The sequence below is a fragment of the Anoplopoma fimbria genome, chromosome 2 (genome assembly GCF_027596085.1).
Source record: "Anoplopoma fimbria isolate UVic2021 breed Golden Eagle Sablefish chromosome 2, Afim_UVic_2022, whole genome shotgun sequence".
NCBI classification, from domain to species: Eukaryota; Metazoa; Chordata; class Actinopteri; order Perciformes; family Anoplopomatidae; genus Anoplopoma; species Anoplopoma fimbria.
The window spans coordinates 2,680,982-2,702,735 of record NC_072450.1 but is presented as its reverse complement, the minus strand read 5'-3'; the positions used below and the strand labels follow the sequence as shown (position 1 = coordinate 2,702,735).

Here is a 21,754-nt window from a genome sequence, read left to right as displayed (position 1 = left end):
ATATAATATAATCAGTATAATCAATATAATCTATATAAACAATATAATATAATCAATATAATATAATCAATATAATATAATCTATATAATCAATATAATAATATAATCTATCTGATCAATATAATCAATCTAATCAGTCTAATCAATATAATCCATATAATCAATCTAATCAATATTTAAGCCCCAAATATTAAGAAATTACACATTTTCCTAATCAAACCCTTTGATTGAATCAGGAAAATCAATCAGAAAATGCAGAATAGAGAAGAATAATAAAAACATCACAGTTTAGTTATATTTTTAGTGCGATTATGACCTTAAATTATAATTTCACAGTATTTTTTTTGCAGTGAAAGTGTTATATCACGCTATTAGAAAATGTAAATGGATACTTTATGGTGAATACAATCTCAATGTAAGTGAATATATCTTAATAAATGTAAAATATGGTTGTGTTCATTGAAATCTAATCCCAAAATATTAAGAAATTACACATTTTCCTAATCAAACCCTTCAGGAAAATCAATCAGAAAATCATCTTTATGGTGTAAGAGATCAGGAAGACAGAAGAGGAGAGACATGCATTAGATGTATGTTTAAAAACATCACAGTTTAGTTATATTTTTAGTGCGATTATGACCTTAAATTGTAATTTCACAGTATTTTTTTTGCAGTGAAAGTGTTTTATCACGCTATTAGAAAATGTAAATGGATACTTTATGGTGAATATATCTCAATGTAAGTGAATATATCTTAATAAATGTAAGATATGGTTGTGTTCATTGGATCCAAATAAGAATGAAAATGAGATATATATATATATATATATATATATATATATATATAGACCTAAATGAGCATTTGGGAGGAGGAGCATGGCACCATAATGTGACACCTGGATCCCAACAATAAAGAATATTTAAGATAAGATAGAACTTTATTAATACTGAAGGAAATGTCTTGTGCCAGAGTTTCTTCAGAAGAATAGCAACAAAAAAAAAATACAACAGCAAAGATGAAATACAAAGAGAGACGAACACTTGTGCCAAACAGAAACGTAGTTAATATTGAACATTTACAGTTGTTATAGTATTTTGATGTGTGATTTCCCACTTTTTGCCACATGCAAAAAAGGGAATTACATTATAATTTAAAGTAATTTATATCTCTGTTTGAAAATACGCTGCGTAGACACTAATGTCCAAAAAGACAAAGATGTTAAGATGTCACTGGTGGTGTAAATGGGCGGGTAAGTGCATGCTAATGGAGCTTTGCTGGTATGAATAATGTGTTCGCTGATATTGCTTTGCATCGCTGCAAATATGTTGGAGAGATTTGCAGAGAGACGAGGCTGGAGTACAAAAAAAGAGGAAAATTTCCACTTCACGATGTTTAGTGGTTTCACTGGACAGGCTGCTGGAATCACACATGTGACAGGAATACTCTCAAGCCTGTCATTTTGAACAAACCTCAGCTAAACTCCACATACCAGAAAGGTAACCTACACTTAACCCTGGCTTTCCTCTGCCTGCTTTTTAAAGAAACATTTCATTCAAAAGCCTCTGCACATATGATGGGATGTCTCATGGAGGCACTCTGTGGTCATGCACAGCGACGGGTGGCTATTTGTGCCGTGTCTGTTCGTGTTCAAGGGGGTCCAGAGAGCAAAGAGGGTCGGTAGTACGGCACCGCGAGAGTTAAAATGACCTGGGTAACATATGTTTGCTTTACTGGTTTGTGTCCCGTCCAGTCCAAGAGGAGTGTTTTACGGGAGCGAGTAAAAAAGATCAAAAGACCAGCCAGCTAGCCGGAGTCTGCTGAGCTGATTGAAGACCCGGCTCCTCTGATCCTGACTCCAGCCTCGGGGGGTTGATGCCGGCTGTCCTCGTGTAACTAACACCCAAATGTCCCCTCCTGAGGCAGCGACGGTGTTAAGACCCGGAGGATCAGGGCGCATGGTTGTTTCCCATCTTGCGTAATTCTGTGAACACAAACAAAGTGGGCAAATAAAGAGTCCCACTTCATAGATCTGTCAGTGAGCGCTCACCCCTCTGATGCCTGGGGGTGTTTACGTATCGCACTCTAACTTGTTCTGCTTGAATGTTGTAGTCTGATGTTTGAGAAGCCAACACTGAAGTGTCTTCAAGCTGCATTCTCTCTCCTGTCCACCAGGGGGCGACTCCTCTGGTTGTATAGAAGTCTATGAGAAAATGACTCTACTTCTCTCTTGATTTATTCCCTCAGTAAACATTGTAAACATGAGTTTATGGTCTCAATCTCTAGTTTCAAGTCTTCTTCAATACAGCATGATGTTTATTTAGTAAATGATGCTCCATTTAGAGTCAAACAGACCATAAAGCAGGGGATGCTTTAGGGCGGGTCTGTACCACGGCGTTGTCCGGTCTGGGAGTTGTCCTTTCACAGTTTGTTTTCACTTCATCAAAGTTAATTGGAACATTTTGTTGCCTAAAATGTCTTCGTCAGCGTTGGGTTGTTCTTAGCTCCACCCTCTTATGTCACTTCAGATAACGGCAGTAAACAAACCAGTGGGTGACGTCAGCGTGACTACGTCCTCTTCTTATATACAGTTTATGGTTTGATTGTTTTATTCTGCACAAGAAACTGTGCAAGAGCCACATATTTGGTACATTTGAATATATTTTTGGAAGTCAAAACTAAGCTGCTTTGCAGACTGAAGTGGCGAATGGCCGTCCTCTACACTAGGGATGTCTCTGGAGAGATTCACTACGGGCACTTTCTCAGTGAAACTAGTCCGGTAATCACAACCTGTAAAGGAAAACTACTAGATTCACTGCTTTCCTGGAGACGGTTTGTGATGAATCTGTTGCAGAGATGTGGAGACGCTATGAAGTATTTCCTTTGCAGTGTTTATTCCCTTTAGCAGTGATGCACAGAGCCTACAGCCTATTAACATAATGATTATGATGCATCATCATCAAGCTAATGAATGTTATCAGCAGATTTAAACTAGTTTCTAACTGTCCAACGATATGAGACAACTCTATATACAACTCGATTCTTTACTTTTTATCTCCCTCACGTCTGAGTAAAACGGTTATTAACTATTCCATTTATCACCATGTTGAATGCCAACTGGATGTATTCAGCTGTGGTTTATTCTCACACATGGAGGCAGTAATAGAGATGGTGACTGGCTGCACAGGAGAGTAAACGCTAGAAATGAGAAACAGTCATGCTTTTTGCACTCTGGTCTATTTCCTGCTCCTGTGTGAGCGTTAAAATTGTCTTTGATGATTTCTGTTTGATTGTTGACAGATGCAACGTGGGGGGCCTACAAATGAGTTTGTGCTCTTTGGTTCTGAGGTGTGAATATACCGAGCACTGTACTGAAACAGTTTCTGTTATAAAACATCAGTGTTTACTGATATACAAGAAAATATGCACGGTGCATCACAATTAGCTGTTTTTTAGGTTCCGTATTTCCTTAACAGATATCAATAATGAATAAAGAACTAGGCTGTTTTGAGCTCTGGTTGAGTTGAGAATTCTTAACATAGAAATATTTATACTGAGATGTTCAAGCCCACAAACATCTCATATTTGGATCCAGCTGACGGGTGCCTTTTTTTTCCCCAAAGCTTATTTGGTATCATTTTGGTTTTTTGCATTTTTGCTGTGACTGCAATACCTGAATGTCTTTGACTGAGTAAAGACAGTCTCAGTACATTTTACTATACTTAGAATATGAGTTTTAAACTTTCTTCTATAAAACACTCAACAAAATGAGCCAAATGTCTCAAATGTTTCAGTTTGATGTTATGACAAAATCAAGAGTTTGATCAAGAATTTGGTGCCAAGTATTGCATTTTCGATAAACAGAATATTATTGTGAAGTATTGAGGCTGTATAGATATATAAAATATGAATAGATTGGTAGAGATTATGTCACAAGCCTAATATTTGCGTAACAAGACTTGTTGGAAGCAGAGTTGATTTGTTTCAGTGATGATGACATCAGGATAATGCGTGAAGGTCACAGCACAGGGTCGTCGGCAAACGGAGACGCTGTGCTAGAAAAGAAAAGCTTTGCATGCAGAACAACTGCGAGCAGGATTACACGTTCCCAGGGAATACCGTCCACAGACACTAATTAGCTGTAAGCTCAGAGGATCGTCTGCAGGGAGAACGGCTCGATGCGTCCTCGGCTGGTGGGTGGCATCTGGCGCTTCGGCAATATGAATTCACGGCATCGGGCGACGATCTCATCATCTAAAGTGAGATTCATAGCTCTGAGCAAAGTCGGCTGTCAGGGAAACAGAAAGTACATCTCGCTCCGTTCAGTTGTCTCTTTCTCTCCTGCAGCTGTTTGCAGTGTTTGTGTTGACGGAGTCAATAAAGATTGGTTCAGTCAGGCGTTGTGGAACAGTTCTCAGGGATTGATCCTTTGGAGAGCCGGACTGGAGGGGTGGATTGGGAAGACGCAGGTATAGCTCCACTAGTAGCTCTGTTTGAGATTCAGAACAAATCTTAAGCCAGGAAATATGCACAAAGAGCAGTATGGACAGAGACAGAGAATAGAGGTGAAACAGACAGTCAGTGTAGCAGGATGGTCAGAGTCTGACGTAACGCTGACTTCTGTAAAAACTACACTGACTTCCAGGAAGTTGTGGACTCACTGCGGTAATGGTTTTGCAGTAACGACTGGAACGAGTTTAACTTCTTTTCTGTAACCAGTGTGGCATTAAAGCATGGTGGAATTAGCAAGCTAGCTAGCTAACTAGTGTACAGCGTGTCGGTTAGCTACCGTGCTGATTCCACCATGCTTTAATGCTACATTGGTTACAGAAAATGAACCAGACAGCAGGCAGGTTGGGTCGTACGGTCCCTTAACCTCACTCCCCCCCCCTCCAGAGAAGAACAAGCTAGCTAGCTAAATAACTAGCCATCCTACTGCGTACCTGCGTCCGCTACCTTCCTAGCAAACTGCATCGACACTTTACGGACACACTGGCATTAGTTGTCACTATGACAACTAACAACAATCGCCATTTTCTTTTGTACCTGTCAAATGACCACGGAGAACAGTTGAGTGCACAATTTGATTTAAATTTGCTGGAAAACTACATAAACAATTTAAAGAAAAACAAACAAACATGCATATTATTGCTTATCTGTGATCATAAAAAGCTTGATAAGGTTTTTTTTATAATTGGGAGCAAAAACATGGGTATCCCTCTGGACTCTGGAAATACTAATGTTAGCCAATTAAAATATCCCACGTTTATCAAAATGTTAAGACGTTCCATCCAGTAAACCTGCTTCACATTTATTTCTAGGCTAAATTACATCAAATTCCTACTTTCCTCTCTGTTCCACTTTTGGGAAACTTTTGTTTTTTGTTTAACTGGAACTCTTTGGGATGCAGCGACAGTCCAGCCTCGCATTTGAAAGCTGTAATTGTCTGCCTCTCACATCATTCTGCTGCTGTGTGGTCTACTGGGTTCACAAGGGTAACGGATGATTCCCCGCCGTCTCCCCGCCGTCTCCCCCTTTATTCCCATCATTCAGACACAAATGGGTGCTTATCAGGGCAGACTTTAGGCGTCCCTGAATCAAAGCTGCCAGACTCCTGAGTTAACAAGCCGCAAATAAAAAAGAGGTCACGCCGGAAAACAAATGTGTGAATCACTTTGTCAGACTCGAAAGGCAAAACAGAGCGTTTTTTTAGTTTTTTTTCCTGCCAGCTAGGGAATTAAAAGATCAGGCTGTGAGAGGAGGCAGGTCGGTGAGATCAGGTTTCCCAGAGACGTGGTATTAATTCTCCCAGGGCTCTCTGCGTTAGCGCTTCGCTGTGCTAATACTGTACACAGAGCCAGGACGGTAACCTCTTGTTTGGGGCTTTAAGCCGGGGGGATTGTGATCCCAGTATTTACCTTGATATCTGTTTACTGGAATATGACTTTGAAATGCATTTCATCTCACCCTGTAGCTTTATTTCCGTGCTGACGTGGTGGTTGGAAGTGTAAACGTCACTGACACAGAGTGCAGAATCTGTTAATGAAAGACTTGGAGGCTCATTAAACGTCTTCGTCAGATATTCAAACCGTTGTACTAAAATCAGACTGCAGAGGAGCATTCAGAGGAGGCTGCAAGGTTCTGAATATTGAGGTCATTATCATTTTTCACGGTTATTCGTTGAATATAAGGACAAAAATAATTTCATTGCAATTCACATTTACATAAACAGATACTACATACTACATTCCTGCTAATGTACAAGCTCATTTATTTTAAACTGACATTGCAATATTTACTTTTCTGCGATATGACAAAATGCAGGAAATTCACTTCAAATTTTGTAGGCTACATTTTTAAAGTTAAATGCATCACCTTGATGTAGTTTGAGAGAAAAATAAGAGGCTCTATAAACAATTTTGTTTATGTGCTCTAGTAAACAATATAAGCATAAACACATTGGTTGTGTAGATATGAATACACTATTGGTCGGTTCTCGAAATCGCTGTTGACCCTTCGCACTAAGAACCGTCCTCTCTGGCCTTTCTTGAAAGTTCGCCCTGAAATGGCCGCAAATGTTCTCTCCTCATTGGGATCAACTAAAGAAAAGACGATGGCGCTCAGAAAAGAAACGCCATATACACCTTTAGATCTCCTTATTTGTTCCCCATCTTACTCATAGCCCATTATGTCTCTTTGTTTCTCTACATGTAATCAGTGATGCTAATGGGATCAGTGGCTGGCAGGTTAAAGTCTGTGACTGCTGTGTCTCACGCTGATGCATCACCATCCATCACGCTTTGTGCTTAATTATCCATAACAAACACATCACAGTCCTCCACTCCAACCAAGAGAGAGAGAGAACATGAGTGGAATTACAACACATCTTCTTAAATATTTAGGTCAAGACCTTGCAGGGAGTTTTTTATTTGAGTGAACGTGGTTTGCTGTAGTGAAGAACCTCTCAGTACTATTAGCATATTCATGTCTGGTGAAGGTTAGTGACAGCAGGGCACAATGGCTAACCCTGACGTTGTTATTTCCATGGATCCAACTCTCTACTTAAAAAACGGCATTAGGATCTGTTGAATTAGTCACATGGCTCATGTGAAAGAGAGTAATGAGTGTTAAAGACCCTGAGCATCCTGACTTTGAAGATTTAAGATGAAGTCAAGAAGAGTTCTTCTGAGGGCAGAAATAAGCCGCAGCTAAACGTCTAGTCATTTCACAACGCTGAGTCACTGCAGTTTGTTTTTCTGATAGAAGATAAAAAGGTGAGATGGTGTTTTCTTGTCGCAACAAGCACATCTTTTTCAAAACTCCAACGCCGATAAAACGTTGGTAGATTAGTCTTTGCATAACTTTAGTTCATTGTAATTACAAAAACGCTAATATCAACCTTTTGTCTGCATTGGCCATTTTTGGTTCCTATCACATCTGCAGGCATCAAAACAGCCGACAACAGGCAGTAAACTTTGAAAAAAACCCACATTTTGCATAGCATCAAAACACTTTTCCATGTTTTGATAAACTGGGCCCTGTGATTATGGTGCAGCATGGGGTCGTTTTCCATTAATCTGAATATGAACGGCTACATGTAAACAGGAATATAAGTGGAATATCCATTTTCATCAGCCATGTAAACAGCTTATTGTGAACATTGTCTTTGTTTCAGTATAAGGGCAGAACCTGAATGTTTGGTGCATGTAAATATAGTCCGATTCAACAGCCGTTAAGATGTGGTTTTAATTAGTACTGTCTGGAAATTGAAGCCTTCAGCTCACAGCATCAGTTCGCCCACAATTTCAGCAACAAAAAAAAACGCTGAGCTGCTGTAAACATCCCAAAAGGCTCTTGAAATGATTGCAATGTAAACCGTCTACTGTAATTGTCTGCTGACATCCTGCAAGCGGAAAGAAAAAGAAAGACAGATAATGGGTCTGACGATTCATGACTCATTCATCCACAATGCTCCTTAAAACGTCTTTACTCTCACCATGTGGGTTTTAAAGTCTCAAAGTCCAGTTCTGCCAGTGTTGCCAGGTGTACCATTGCTATTGAATTTATATGATAATGTACCCTTTTGTCACAGTATCACTCATCAGCTCTTATTTTCAATTATTAATGAAAGGTTATGGAGCTGATTTGGAGCCAGCCAGACTATCTACTGTCCATTATCTAATGTCAATAGTGTGTCGCACTAAACTGACCCTGGATCTGTCCAGATGCCCCCTTGCATTACGTGGAGAGAATAATCGATTTGCTTTCAACGATGACATTTTGAGCTCCTATTTTGATGATCAATTAATATGTTTGAGTCATTTTTGAAGAAAATAAGCTTCTTAAAAGTGAATATCTTGTGGTTTTTTTCCTGCTCTGTGACAGTAAAGTGAATATCTTTGACTTGCAGACAAAATTTGAAGATGTCATCTTGGTCTTTGGGAAACACTTTTCCCCGTTTTCTGACATTTCTTACACCAAACAACTAGTTTATTTATCGACAATGAAAAAAAATGTTAAGCTGCAGCCCTAGTAACGCGTTTCCTTGTCCTCATTATGAACCTAGTACTGTATTCTGGGTCGACTGCAGTCAACTCGGTGAACCCTGGTTGCATCGTGACCTGTTGCACAGATTTATATAAGCTGCAAACTCAGCTCTGCAGTCTGGACTTCAAATGTTCCATATTTTACTGTAATTCTGGAGTCTGTGTGCAATTACTTAGTCCTTGCCTCCTGGTAACACTGAGGTCCGACATACTTTCCCGATGACCAATAAATGTGGTTTTGGCTCATATTTCGTGATCTGGTCAGTCATAACGACTAAAGGACTCCAAATCGACTCCACTCTTTTACAAAGTACCAAGTCACTGTCTCAGAGGGGGAGTGCGTCACTAGTGGGGAGCATGCACCGTGTTTGTTGTTACCTTGTTAGAAAATGAAATGGTTGGTCGTTGTAAGACGAGAACGACTTCGTTTGTTTCGGTCTTTGAAAAAAGCAAACACACAAAAACACAGAGTGACAGCAACAAACAGAGACAAACCTAATTAGAAACCCAATGTCTGTTGACTGAGGTTAATGCATCCTGACAATCTCCTATGCACACTGCCTCCTGGATACACAAACACACACACACACACCGACTCCATCTAAGACCAATTATAGTGCACGTTTGGTGCTAGTTGTTGTGTAATTAAATTGACGGTGATACAAAGAAGAATGTGTTTTTTCTGCAGCAGGAGCTGGTAGAAGATACTTTTCCTGCAGGACCAAAAGTAAATATGCAAACTTTCTTTTTCGTGCAACAAGCTGAGAAAGTCTACAGCTTGTTGCCCGTTCCTCTGCGGATAAAACTTTATTTTATTTCTGTGTTCTTTTATTCTTTTCATGTTGTTTTTGGGAGCTTGGACTTTATGAGATGCAGCTACGTCACGACCAGCAGTAACTCCATCACGATACGTTTGGCTGCAGAAAGGTGTCACAGCTTGAGTCGAGTGTCTCTCAGTATTTATTTGAACAGGTTGAATAACCCGTCAGGTGCACAGATCACTGTGTTACATGGAGAAAAGCTAAAACTTGTTTCTCACAGAGGTCGTCTTCCCTCGGAGACGTTACATGACCCGATAGTGCTGAAGACGCCCATCCCCTCCGGGCTAACTGGAAGCAGATGCTTGGCTCGTGAGGCTTCCTACTGGCTTTGTGTTTATGTTCACATTCCTCCTCGCCTCCTCCACGTGTCTGCCCTGCTGTGCTGTCGATACAGCTGGAGCCGAGAGAGCGCCGACCGGGGCCGCTGGAGCCGCGAAACGAGAGTTTCATCTGGACCCCGGGTCCTCGTGAACCTCCAGCCAGCTGGAAGTCGTTCCCCTCGTCACGTTGGCTGAAATGAAACCCTCGTGGAAGCGGCTGAAGGGCGTTTGGTTCTCGACATCTTCTCAAACTCCTCCCCGAACTCCTGCTGAAGTTATAAGTCAGCAAGTTTGAGCTGGGAAGCTTTGTCTACGGTTCTGGCACCAGGCTCTTTACGTGGCCCGAGTTTAACCCTCTGAACCCAAAAACCCGACGGTGGGTTTCAAAAGCACGTTTTCTTTAAACAATCACCAAAATTACAACGTTTATCACAGCCAGAAGCTGTAAAAAAACCTAATTATCTTCAGATGTTAATCTTTCCGACCAACCTTGAACACATCATTTGTAAAGAACACTGCAGTCAGAAATAGCGACCAAAACAAACCTTAAAATTGTGATTTTTGTTTTAATCAAAAACATTTTATTCTAAATGTCAAAACTTGCTTTAACCAGATTCTGTAAAGAAACATATAATTCTGAGCTCCTCAGATCAACTAGGAAGCCATGATTGAGACCAACAGTCGCATGACAACAATTCTGTGAAACTTGGACTGAACTTCAGGCTGAAGAACACAGTGCATTGAGGAGAGGGACAGTGAAAGGCTGTAAATATGTACATTTGTTGTATGTATATATATATATATATATATATATATATATATATATATATATATAGCACATATATGCTTATTTTGGTAACACTTGGAAAATGTTGTTTATATAGATTCCATTGTTTTCCATTCTTTTGGCATTATAGCTGTTATATATAGTTTTTCTGCACTGTAGACATGTTTTGTTCTCTCTTCTTCTAGTCATGATTGTTCTGTTTCCATAGAGAAGCAGGACTTTTATATTGCAGTGAAATTCAAGGCCACAGAGAGTAAAATGCCCTGAAACTGCTCAGGTTTTAAAGGGTTAAAGTTTCTGGTCCTGTGGTTTTTTTACCACCAAGTCTGTTTCTGTTGTTCCTCCAGCTCTCTCTCTCTCTCTCTCTCTCTCCTGTGTGATTACTGCAGAGTCTCATCTAATCTGTGCATCCAGCTGTCACCTTGTAAAGAACCCTTAAAGCGAGCTCACCACGCTCATTTAGGGCCAACTCAGCTTTACAGAGACAAATAGTCTAGGAAGTCTCGGGGGAAACCGTGTCTAAACGCGTTTGAGCTGAACGAACCCGCGTCATAAATGATTCAAACACATAAATATTATGTTTGGTTCCTGAGGAACTCCGTGGAGGCCTCCAGTGACCCTTTAAATCCTCCCTTAAATGTTCACAGACCAGGGAGGAATCGGTTGTGCCCTCTCTGGGCGTTTACCTCTCGACTAGTCAAGCTCTTTTCCATTCCAGGTCCGTCTGCCAGGGGAGAAGTAGGGCAGCCAGAAAGTTAAGATATGTGGATTAGACCACTTAAGCTGGGATGCAGATTCTTTATGCGTCAGCCGTGAGTCACTTCTTTTTGGATGCAGGTCTTTGGGAGGGAATCCAGCGATGATCTGTGACTAAGTACGCAATAGATCTGTGTTTCAGCACTTTGATGCAACTAAACTCAAGGCTGACTTTTTCATTTCCATACCTGTGCAGACTTAACATCTTGTATTGATATGGGATTTAAGTTTTCTGTGTTTCATAACCACATCCGTGCAGCATCATCTTTCAGTGGATTAGTTTTTGTTGTGCAACCCATAAACCTTTGCAGTCACCTCTTTAGAAGAAGATAGGCTGATTGCTTAGTGGAAGTAGGAAATGTGGAATCCATTTCTCGTTCTGTCACCTGTGTTTCCGCCGTGATTTCTTCTATTCTATAAATATAGGGCAGGCAGAGACAATAGAGGCGGTTTGATTTCAGTGGGAGTTAGGATTGCCCCACATATGCAGCGTGTGTATATAAATATATGTGTATATATGCATGTGATCCTTGTGTAACGTGGGCCACGGTTGTATTTTTAGCAGGTTGACAGCATGGCAGGAATGAGTGCCATTCTTCGGTCAGTCATGTGACTCCGCGGTCGTCCTAACTACTGTGACTCTGCAGAGCTCTCCACTGCTACGCCTCCATGGGACTATAAAAAACTAGGCCAACATCATTTTTTGGTTACAGTTTTTTTGTATAAAGTGACCACGTTTACATGCACCAAATATTCAGTTTTTTGCTTTGCCTTATTCAGAAAAAAGACAATGTTCCTAATGAGCTGTTTACATGGCTGATGAAAATGGATAATTCTCTAATAGTCCCGTTTACATGCAGCCCTGCATATTCTGATTAAAGTGAAAAGAAGCCATGCCGCATCCTCATCAGCGGGGACAGTGAATCCCACGTCGTATCCATTCATGCACGGCTTGATGGGCTGATGCCCGAACATGTTGTTTATCACCCCAAAAAATGGAAATGTGGAACGACGGGAACAGCTTCTGCCATTGTTCTCACTGCTTTCCACTGGTGGTCTCGCTCTGTCATTCCTTCAACCACCTTCTTGACAAGCTCGGCGATATTTGCGCACATCCAAAAACCTGTTGATATCCAAGTCCTTCATGATGTTTACGTGTAGGTGTGTTTCTTCATAAGACCAGAAATGTTGTCTTTTCTTCTGGGCATGCTTCTCTACTCCAGCTTTGCAGACTATTGGAAAATAATCTGTGTTTAGCGAAGTGCCTTCAAAACCCTTATTCAAAGCAGACGGCAATTTGGAAGTGTCTTAAAGCTGCATTCTCTCTCCTGTCCACCAGGGGGCGACTCCTCTGGTTGTATAGAAGTCTATGAGAAAATGACTCTACTTCTCTCTTGATTTATTCCCTCAGTAAACATTGTAAACATGAGTTTATGGTCTCAATCTCTAGTTTCAAGTCTTCTTCAATACAGCATGATGTTCATTTAGTAAATGATGCTCCATTTAGAGTCAAACAGACCATAAAGCAGGGGATGCTTTAGGGCGGGGCTACACACTGATTGACAGGTCGACACCAGAGACGTAGACGGCGTCTCTACGTCACTGCATCTCAGTCCAAATGTCACGGGTCAACGGGTCACTACAGCAGCAGTCATTGGCAATGTAACGAGTTATCGCCGTACTGACCGACACACCCAGTGTCACTCCACCCCTCCTTTCATTACACGCTGCATATGATGATGTCGTTTTTATATGGACTTTACATGTGCTTTTAATATGTTAGAATGGAGAACAAATGGTTTATGAGTTTTTAATGTGGTCGCCCTGAGGCACACGTTAGTTTATGCATTTCATTTTCTCCTGTGAAAAAGCAAGAATGTGACCCCACGACCCTTTGTTTTCAAACACACACACACACACACACACACACACACACACACACACACACACACACACACCGTCACAGCTCACATGCAGGCTTTTAATGGCGTTAAGTGTTGTGAGCAGATGTGAAAATGCAATTAGAATGTGTGTGTTCGTCCCACCACATATCGCTTCACATTTTACTAATGCTGTTGTTTTTCTCATGATGCAGCAAATTCCGTCGCTCCACCAAAAGCAGGGGAATCGCCGCGGTGATGAGTTTAAACTAGAAGACGTGAAGCGTGGCTATTTAAACCAGCCGAGGCCAGAGTGAATGTTTTTGAAACCGATGAGCACGTGGCCCACATCCTGCGTTCTGGGTGTTTCACCGACGTTGTGTAATGCGAGTGTCCCAGGAACATTTATGAGTCTGCTCAGGGTGTTGGACAGGAAGTTGACTTTGGTTTAGGACTCAGGATGCTGTGCAGATGTGCAGCCCCTTAGAGGTCAGTCTTAGTTTTACCAATTATTCTCCAGCTGTCAGTATCAACACAGATTTAAGATATGGGATTAGGCCCGAATGTCCCGGTGCCATGTGATATGATGGTCCAGGTCCACCTCACTGGACTCACTTCTCCTGCTTCATCAGGGCTGACCAGACATCAACGTCTTCTTCGGTTTCTCTTAATGAGGACGGGATGAGCTGAGATGCATTTGTAATCCGAGTATAATATCCACAGTGTTTCTCAACATCTGTCAATAGCTGGATATGATATAAACCGATTTTAAGATTTATGATTGGCCACCGTCCCCAAATTTATGTGTCAAAAATGATCATCCTTTACTCTGTTATTGTCTAAGGTGGTTATTTAAATTAAAACACACATTTGAAATGATGAGGAAATAAATAATTGTATCATACTGAAAAAATAACTTGTTTTAAAGATGTTTTAAAAGTTGATTAGAGCTTGTGTTGGGAAGTTCAACAGCTCATAAATCATCTATAATACCTATTTTATATTGCTGTGGAAACATTTCCTTCACAGAACTGTATTTATTCAAGTTTCTCACCAAAATCTCCATTTGAACACATCATGAGGGCGTTGTAATTCACCTTTAGCCCAGCACTGATCAGCATAGCGTCCTGCAGACTGGAGTTGGCAGCTGTTTCACCTTACCCCTTTCCATTTGCACGAGCACACCCTGCTTATTAAGACTCCCTCCCCACACCCTCTTACTGCATATGGTTGGAATCACAGACCCCATCCAGTTGAATTACTCAGATCAAATTGAAATCTGGTTGGAATGGAAACGCTGTCAGTGTGAGTAAATTATCACTTACCGTATCACCAACATGGGGAATGTTATCAAATTAAATAAAACAGCCATCTGTGCAGAATTCTGTTTTGTATGAAAGCCTGAAGACATGTTGGAATCGTGTGTTTCTTTAATTCAATCTGCGTTCCTGCTGTGTAAAGTAAACATTCCTCAGTCCTCCTGATCTCAGCTGTCACGAACACGACGTGTTCTTGTGTTTTTGTTCGGCTGAGAGCTCTGGGCCGGGGTAAAGTTTCATTTAAACCCACTGAGACAAACTCGTGTCCCGGAGGCTCGAGTGTCAAGACATTGATTGATGAATCTTACCACTGAGGCGGACTAAGACTTAACGCCGCCACACCCAGAGGCTGCCACATGCAGAAAGTCCACTGTTAAAACTGGATCAGAGTATTTCTTTGTTCCTCCTAGATTGTTATGGAAAATGTAAAACTATTATTTTATTCTCTTTAGCCACATCAGGGTGAGGACTTAATGTCTTTAGAATGAAGAATAATTGGGAAAAAAGGGATTTTGGACGGAGCCTGTCTGTCTGTCCGGTCAATTCTCGTGAACGCAATATCTCAGAAACACCTTGAGGGAATTCCTTCACATTTGCCACAAACGTCCACTTGGACTCTAGGACAAAATGATTAGAATTCGGAGGTCAGAGGTCATAGTGACTTCCCAAAACATTCATGAATTCATATAGCTAATTATGAAAATTTCACACAAACTTACAGGATAAAATTCTGACTTTTGGACAGCAACCTGACACAAGGCAGTGATTCTAGTTTAAAAGGTTGTCTTATCTCCCCCATACATCCAGCTCACACCTTAAGTTTGCAGCATGCCCAAGAAAGTCCGACCCAGAATGCATCTGTGCATTGCACACAGCGGCTGCGTGGGTTTGTTTCAGACTCATGTGATCCAAACCTTTCTGTTCACAAAAGGACAGAAAAACAAAAAAAACTCATCATAACTCTTACGAAAAAATTTGTAGCGGTGAAGCTTCTGAGCATGTGACGGACAAATTGTGCTGCTTTAAAGACACAAGTCGAATATTTGCTGTTTATTTGGCTGTCCAGAAAATGGTATAGGGGACCGCCCTACCAAAAGCCCCTAAAAGTCACATCAAGGAGTCAAAAAAGTCCCTATTTTAAACGAAGGCAGCAGCACCATCACAACATTTTGGCAAACCTTCCGGCAGCTGCTCTTTATAGATATCCCAAAGTTTCTCCTCACGACATTAACTTTATTCTCACTTTGGCTCCAATTGTTTCAGTGGTTTTGTCTCAGACTGTGACCTCAGTGGTCCAGACTGACTGTGATCATGACTCGGCAAACAATCATTGGTCAATTTCAGAGCTGGATCAAAGCAGCAGTGAACTTTTAAAGATTCTCCGGTCCTCCTCAAAGGGTTGGGGGAAAGTGTTTGTTGAGTCTCCCCGAGTTTCTGAATCAGAAAAAGCACTCCTGCTGTTTGGAGATTCAACTGAGGAACTGAAATGATCCCAGCTGTGCAGCTCATGTCACAATGGAAAGTCAACGCATTCAAGTGACCAAGCAACAGTCAGAGCAGGTGATGTACTCTACTATAATACCCAAAAAGACGACTTTTTGGTGGGCAGGAGGGGATGTGGACGGGTCCATCAAACAGGACTTTTAACCAGAAGACCTGGTTTCTAGACCGCATTGTGGTTTTATGGTAGTGGTTTTCCAAACAGTTGGTGACATTTTTCCTAAACCTAACTGTTGGTTTTGTTGCCTAAACCAAACTGTTGGTTTTGTTGCCTAAACCAAACTGTTGGTGGTTTTGTTGCCTGAACCTAACTGTTGGTGGTTTTGTTGCCTAAACCAAACTGTTGGTTTTGTTGCCTAAACCAAACTGTTGGTGGTTTTGTTGCCTAAACCAAATGTTGGTGGTTTTGTTGGTGGTGGTTTTGTTGCCTAAACATAACTGTTCGTGGTTTTGTTGCCTGAACCTAACTGTTGGTTTTGGAACCTAACTTTTGTTTTGTTGCCTGAACCTAACTGTTGGTGGTTTTGTTGCCTAAACCTAACTGTTGGTGGTTTTGTTACCTAAACATAATTGTTGGTGGTTTTGTTGCCTAAACACAACTGTTTGGTTTTGTTGCCTGAACCTAACTGTTGGTGGTTTTGTTGCCTAAACATAATTGTTGGTGGTTTTGTTGTCTAAACCTAACTGTTTGTGGTTTTGTTGCCTGAACCTAACTGTTGGTGGTTTTGTTACCTAAACATAATTGTTGGTGGTTTTGTTGCCTAAACCAAACTGTTGGTTTTGTTGCCTAAACCTAACTGTTGGTGGTTTTGTTGCCTAAACCTAACTGTTGGTGGTTTTGTTGCCTAAACCTAACTGTTGGTGGTTTTGTTGCCTAAACCTAACTGTTGGTGGTTTTGTTGCCTAAACCAAACTGTTGGTTTTGTTGCCTAAACCTAACTGTTTGTGGTTTTGTTGTCTAAACATAAATGTTCGTGGTTTTGTTGCCTAAACATAAATGTTCGTGGTTTTGTTACCTAAACATAAATGTTCGTGGTTTTGTTATCTAAACCAATTGTTGGTATTGTTGCCTGAACATAATTACTGTAAGACCAACCATGATGTTTTTCCTTAACCTAACTAAGTAGTGTTGTTGTCTTAACTTAATTTAACTTAGATTATGTGTGGAGTTTATTGAGGGGAAAAAAGCATAATGTCCATCTGGGGTGATCCTGTAGTGCTAACTTGTTTACCCTCCGATCTTTCAGCTTCTTCAGAGAGTGTAGCTGTAGAGGACATGCCCTCCTTAGGACAGATTAAGGAAACAACTGTTTGGCGTCATCACCCTGCTTAATAGGCTCCATGGTATCACAAGGCTTCTAATCAGCAGGATTTTATGTGGACGCCGGTCTGTAATTAGGGCAGACTGTCAAGTGTGAAGAAACACCTCAATGCTCCCTTTTTAAAATGCACACTCAGGTCTGTGTAGCCAGCCGAGCTTTAACTGTGCTGTTTCAGTGTTTGGAACTGGAGAAATTCAAATCTTCTGTCCTGTTCAGAGAGACGTCCTCGAACCAGGACGCTTTTAGTTGAGGGTGTGAATCTTCACTTCAACTTTCAACTATTTGAAAACACAACGATTCTCGATGCATCTAAACGTATCACATCCTCAATTTTCAAATTTACTGCACTTGGCTACTTTTTCATCACATAATACAAGCAGCACAGTGTGAGTCACCTCAGTACATAAACATTACAAAAGAAAAACACAAATCCTCCTTGAGGGCATTACAAGTGTTATTATCTCCAACTATAAGGAGTTCACATAGCAGCTCTGAGACGGGCGATGCATGAGTGCCTGTGGCGTTTTACACTGCAGGAAGTTGCCTAGCGGCTAGCAGACCTTCCCTTACACACAGCTCTTCTACTCTCACTTATTTAAAGTCACTGTGTCACCCAAGAGGATAAACAACACCACGGTTTGATTTTGCATGAATGTTTTTTCAGGCCAAACATTAATAAATGAGCAACGAGTTAGTGGCAGGAGTTTGTTTCTGAAAAGTAAAGTCAATGCTTCATGTCTTAAAGCTGCATTCTCTCTCCTGTCCACCAGGGGGCGACTCCTCTGGTTGTATAGAAGTCTATGAGAAAATGACTCTACTTCTCTCTTGATTTATTCCCTCAGTAAACATTGTAAACATGAGTTTATGGTCTCAATCTCTAGTTTCAAGTCTTCTTCAATACAGCATGATGTTCATTTAGTAAATGATGCTCCATTTAGAGTCAAACAGACCATAAAGCAGGGGATGCTTTAGGGCGGGGCTACCTTTTGATTGACAGTTTGCTACCAGCGCCCCTTAGTCACTCCTCCATAGTCCAAATATGGTCACTTCAGTCTACAGGTTGCAAAAACCAATATCGCGACAGCCAAATCGTCAAACTCGAACTGTAAACTATAAACCAATGGGTGTCATCACGATGACTACGAAATGCAGTAAAGATTCATACGGAGTTGAAAATAAACAAATCTCCTGAGTATGTTTTGTCTCTGCTTTGATGCTGATCGCGATGCATCTTAGAAACGAGAAGTTTCCAGAGCTCTAACTTCTAGCTGATCAACTTAAAGTCAATCTGTTCAAAGAGCGTCAGCTCTCAATCTGCCTAAGCTGAAAACGTCTGCCCTCTCCTCCTCATGTCACGCCGTCTCTTTTCATTTGCCCTTCTGCTGGCCTCTCCTCAGTAAGATTTATGACTGTCAGATTTTATTTTACTGCCTTAGCAAGGACGCTAGAACCATCTGTACCTGCTACCACAACGGAAATCAATCTCCCCTCCCTCTCTCTGTCTCTCTCTCCCTCTCTTTGTCTCTCTTCCTCCTTCCCTTTTGTGACGGTGCAGGCAGCCGGTGGGGATGGGAGATGATGGAGGACAAAGGCCCTCGTGTAGCCGACTACTTTGTGGTGGCCGGTCTGACGGACCCGTCCACGCCGCTGGACCAGGAGATCCACTTTGACGACGTCTGCCACAAGACCGCCAAGCCCAAGGCGCCCATCACCGATGTGGCGGTGCTGATCCGCTCCATGGGCGAGGAGGCGCCGCCGGGGTTCACCTGCGTGGAGGAGACGCCCAGCGGCCACTCGGCCGATCTCAACAACGGCGGCCTCATGGCGCCCCAGATCTTCCTGTGCTACAGGCGAGGTCGAGACAAGCCGCCACTCACTGACCTGGGGTAAGTACAAAAGGAGTCTACGGCCACACTGTGGGGCTTTATTGAGGCACAGTGGGGCTCTGAGATAGATGCTATTATGCTATCATTGATTATGCTAGCATGCTGATGTTTAGCAGGTAAGATGTTCAGCATCCAGTTAACACGCTTGAGCTTTGTTTATACTCCCGCTTGGCGCCGTAGTGAGAGCCTCTGCAGACGGCGCGCAAGCTCCGAGCATGAACGGAGGCGTTTATTCTCCGAAGCGCCAGAGTGCGAACAAACAAAATGAACTGTGAAGAATCAAAGAAAAAATGGCAAAAAGCCATAAACCAACCTCCACTATGCAGAGGAGGGATTATAACTATCTGTAAAATCATTTTTCATGTTCATGGACTACTTTATTGCCTTTATACAAGCCCTGTAAAGACACAGGTCAATTATTAAATGCATTATAAAGAAACTAAGGTTTTGCTGCAAAATATATTTACTCAAATGTAGATTTTCAAGACCTCCTGTTTCTAAAGCATCCAAAAAAGAACAGTCCTACTTTGTATTAATCCCTAGACATGTAAATAGAGCCTTCATCAGTGAACTGATCAGTGAAATTGCGTCATTTTCTGGCGTAAGGATTCAACATTACGACCATAAACTATGTTTTTAATCAGGATATTTTTCTAACAATGATGATGGTATATCATTTTACCCAACACATACATTAGACCGTGTTGTTTATGTTTCACCACATGTTGCTGTTTCCATTATTTCCGGTAAAGATCAGCTGCTGCTCTCTTGTTTCTATAACTCGGCCCGGCTGCTCCTTGCTGTTGTGAGTGAGGAGCACATTTTATGTCTAAAAAAACGTTCCATTTATTGTGTCGGTCCTGAACAGCTTAAGTGCTCTACTCTCCCTTCTGTGCAGCAGATTCAACAGCAGCCACTTTCTGTCCGTCATTCTCCCGTTGTGATTTTGCAGAATATGATGCAAAGCGCCGTTACCGGAATTCTCCTCCGCAGCATCTTTTGAGCCGCGGTTGAATTCAGTAGTGTTTGCTCAGGCCTCTCGTTCTCACACACTGCCAGACGGTGACAACGCTAAGGAGGCTCCTACGGAACTCTGACTCCACAGAGAGCGGTGCTTATCAGAGGCTGACACAGAAACGCTGCTCCGACACTATCAGCAGCATTATGTGCTGACAGCCCAGAGGGGCTGCACTCACCAGACACCTAGAGGACTAATGGGGAGCTGAGGTGTGTGAGCATGTGTGTCTGCAGACAGCAACCATTTACATCCACGTTTACATATTGTTCCATGTGATAGTGAGTCGGTGCTCCGGCTGCAGAGGGAATAATTAGTATTATCTGTGACGAGTTGTTATGTTGATACCAATGTGGCTTTTTTAAACTCTGAGGACTAGAATGGAATATGAGGAGCAGTGTCATGTCCGGGTTTCAACCATAGTCTGTATAGAAGTGGCCGTAGTCATCGTGATGTCACCCATTGGTTTGTGGACGGCATGTTGAAGCCTCGAGTTCGGGACTGGCTGTTTCCTGATGAACCGTTTTGCCCCTCACTGTTTTATCTCCTGGTTTCATAAAAGCTCTTCTAACACTTTGATACTTGCATTGGATAGATGTTTTCAGTTTCTCTATGTATACTGTATCTGTCCCTCACAAATAAACATTCAGAAATGAATAAAAAAATAATATTGAAACAGCTGCACAGAGAACCATCTAGCAAACAAAACTGGGCTTAAAACAAAAGAGTGCAAATAAGAAGCGGACCCATTGGTTTGTGGACGGCCGTTTTGAAGCCTTGAGTTTGACTTTTGGTCGTCGCCATCTTGGTTTTTTGCAACCAGTGAACAGGAAGTGACCATATTTGGTCTGAGGAGGAGTGACGTAGAGACGCCGTATACGTCTCTGGTGTCGACCTGTCAATCAGTGTGTAGCCCCGCCCTAAAGCATCCCCTGCTTTATGGTCTGTTTGACTCTAAATGGAGCATCATTTACTAAATGAACATCATGCTGTATTGAAGAAGACTTGAAACTAGAGATTGAGACCATAAACTCATGTTTACAATGTTTACTGAGGGAATAAATCAAGAGAGAAGTAGAGTCATTTTCTCATAGACTTCTATACAACCAGACTTCTTAGATACAGACGGTTAATGCATTTCTTAAGATACTTTCGCATCGGCTTCCCTCGGCAGAACCAGAGGTTTGCCGCCAGGTTTCATCCAGGAAGTTTTTAAGACTGGTAATCCATCCAAACTTAACAGCTGACGGCCTTAACAAAGAGACACACTCACTCAATATGTGACATCATCTGTGTGAAGTAGCACCTCTGCTCTTTTCTCTGAAGTTTAATGTTGCATTTTAAAAGTAATTTAACATCTTATTGTAAAAACCGCACAAACATTTTCACACGACTCAGCATTTTTTGAGAGGCAGTCAAGCAAACACAAAGGCTTGTTTTAAGTTCTGCAGAATTGGTGGTTCTGTCAATAAAGAAAGGACGTCAGCTGCACTGTTCTGATTGTCGAGTCAGACCTGCTGATTCAGATTTTCTTCTATCTAAGAGCTGTAGTTGACAGAATACACAAACATGTTTCTACCTTTTATTCGATTGTATGTTCATAAT

At 41.6% G+C, this 21,754-nt stretch overlaps 1 protein-coding gene across 1 annotated transcript in view; it reads left to right on the top strand.

The window, feature by feature from the left end:
* LOC129108802 (C-myc promoter-binding protein-like) overlaps nucleotides 1-21,754 on the top strand; it is a 77,867-nt gene that overhangs the window by 1,021 nt on the left and 55,092 nt on the right. Inside the window, 1 exon segment of the mRNA XM_054620726.1 lies at nucleotides 18,804-19,134. Within this exon segment, the coding sequence (XP_054476701.1) occupies nucleotides 18,824-19,134 (311 nt within the window). The 5' untranslated portion in view covers nucleotides 18,804-18,823.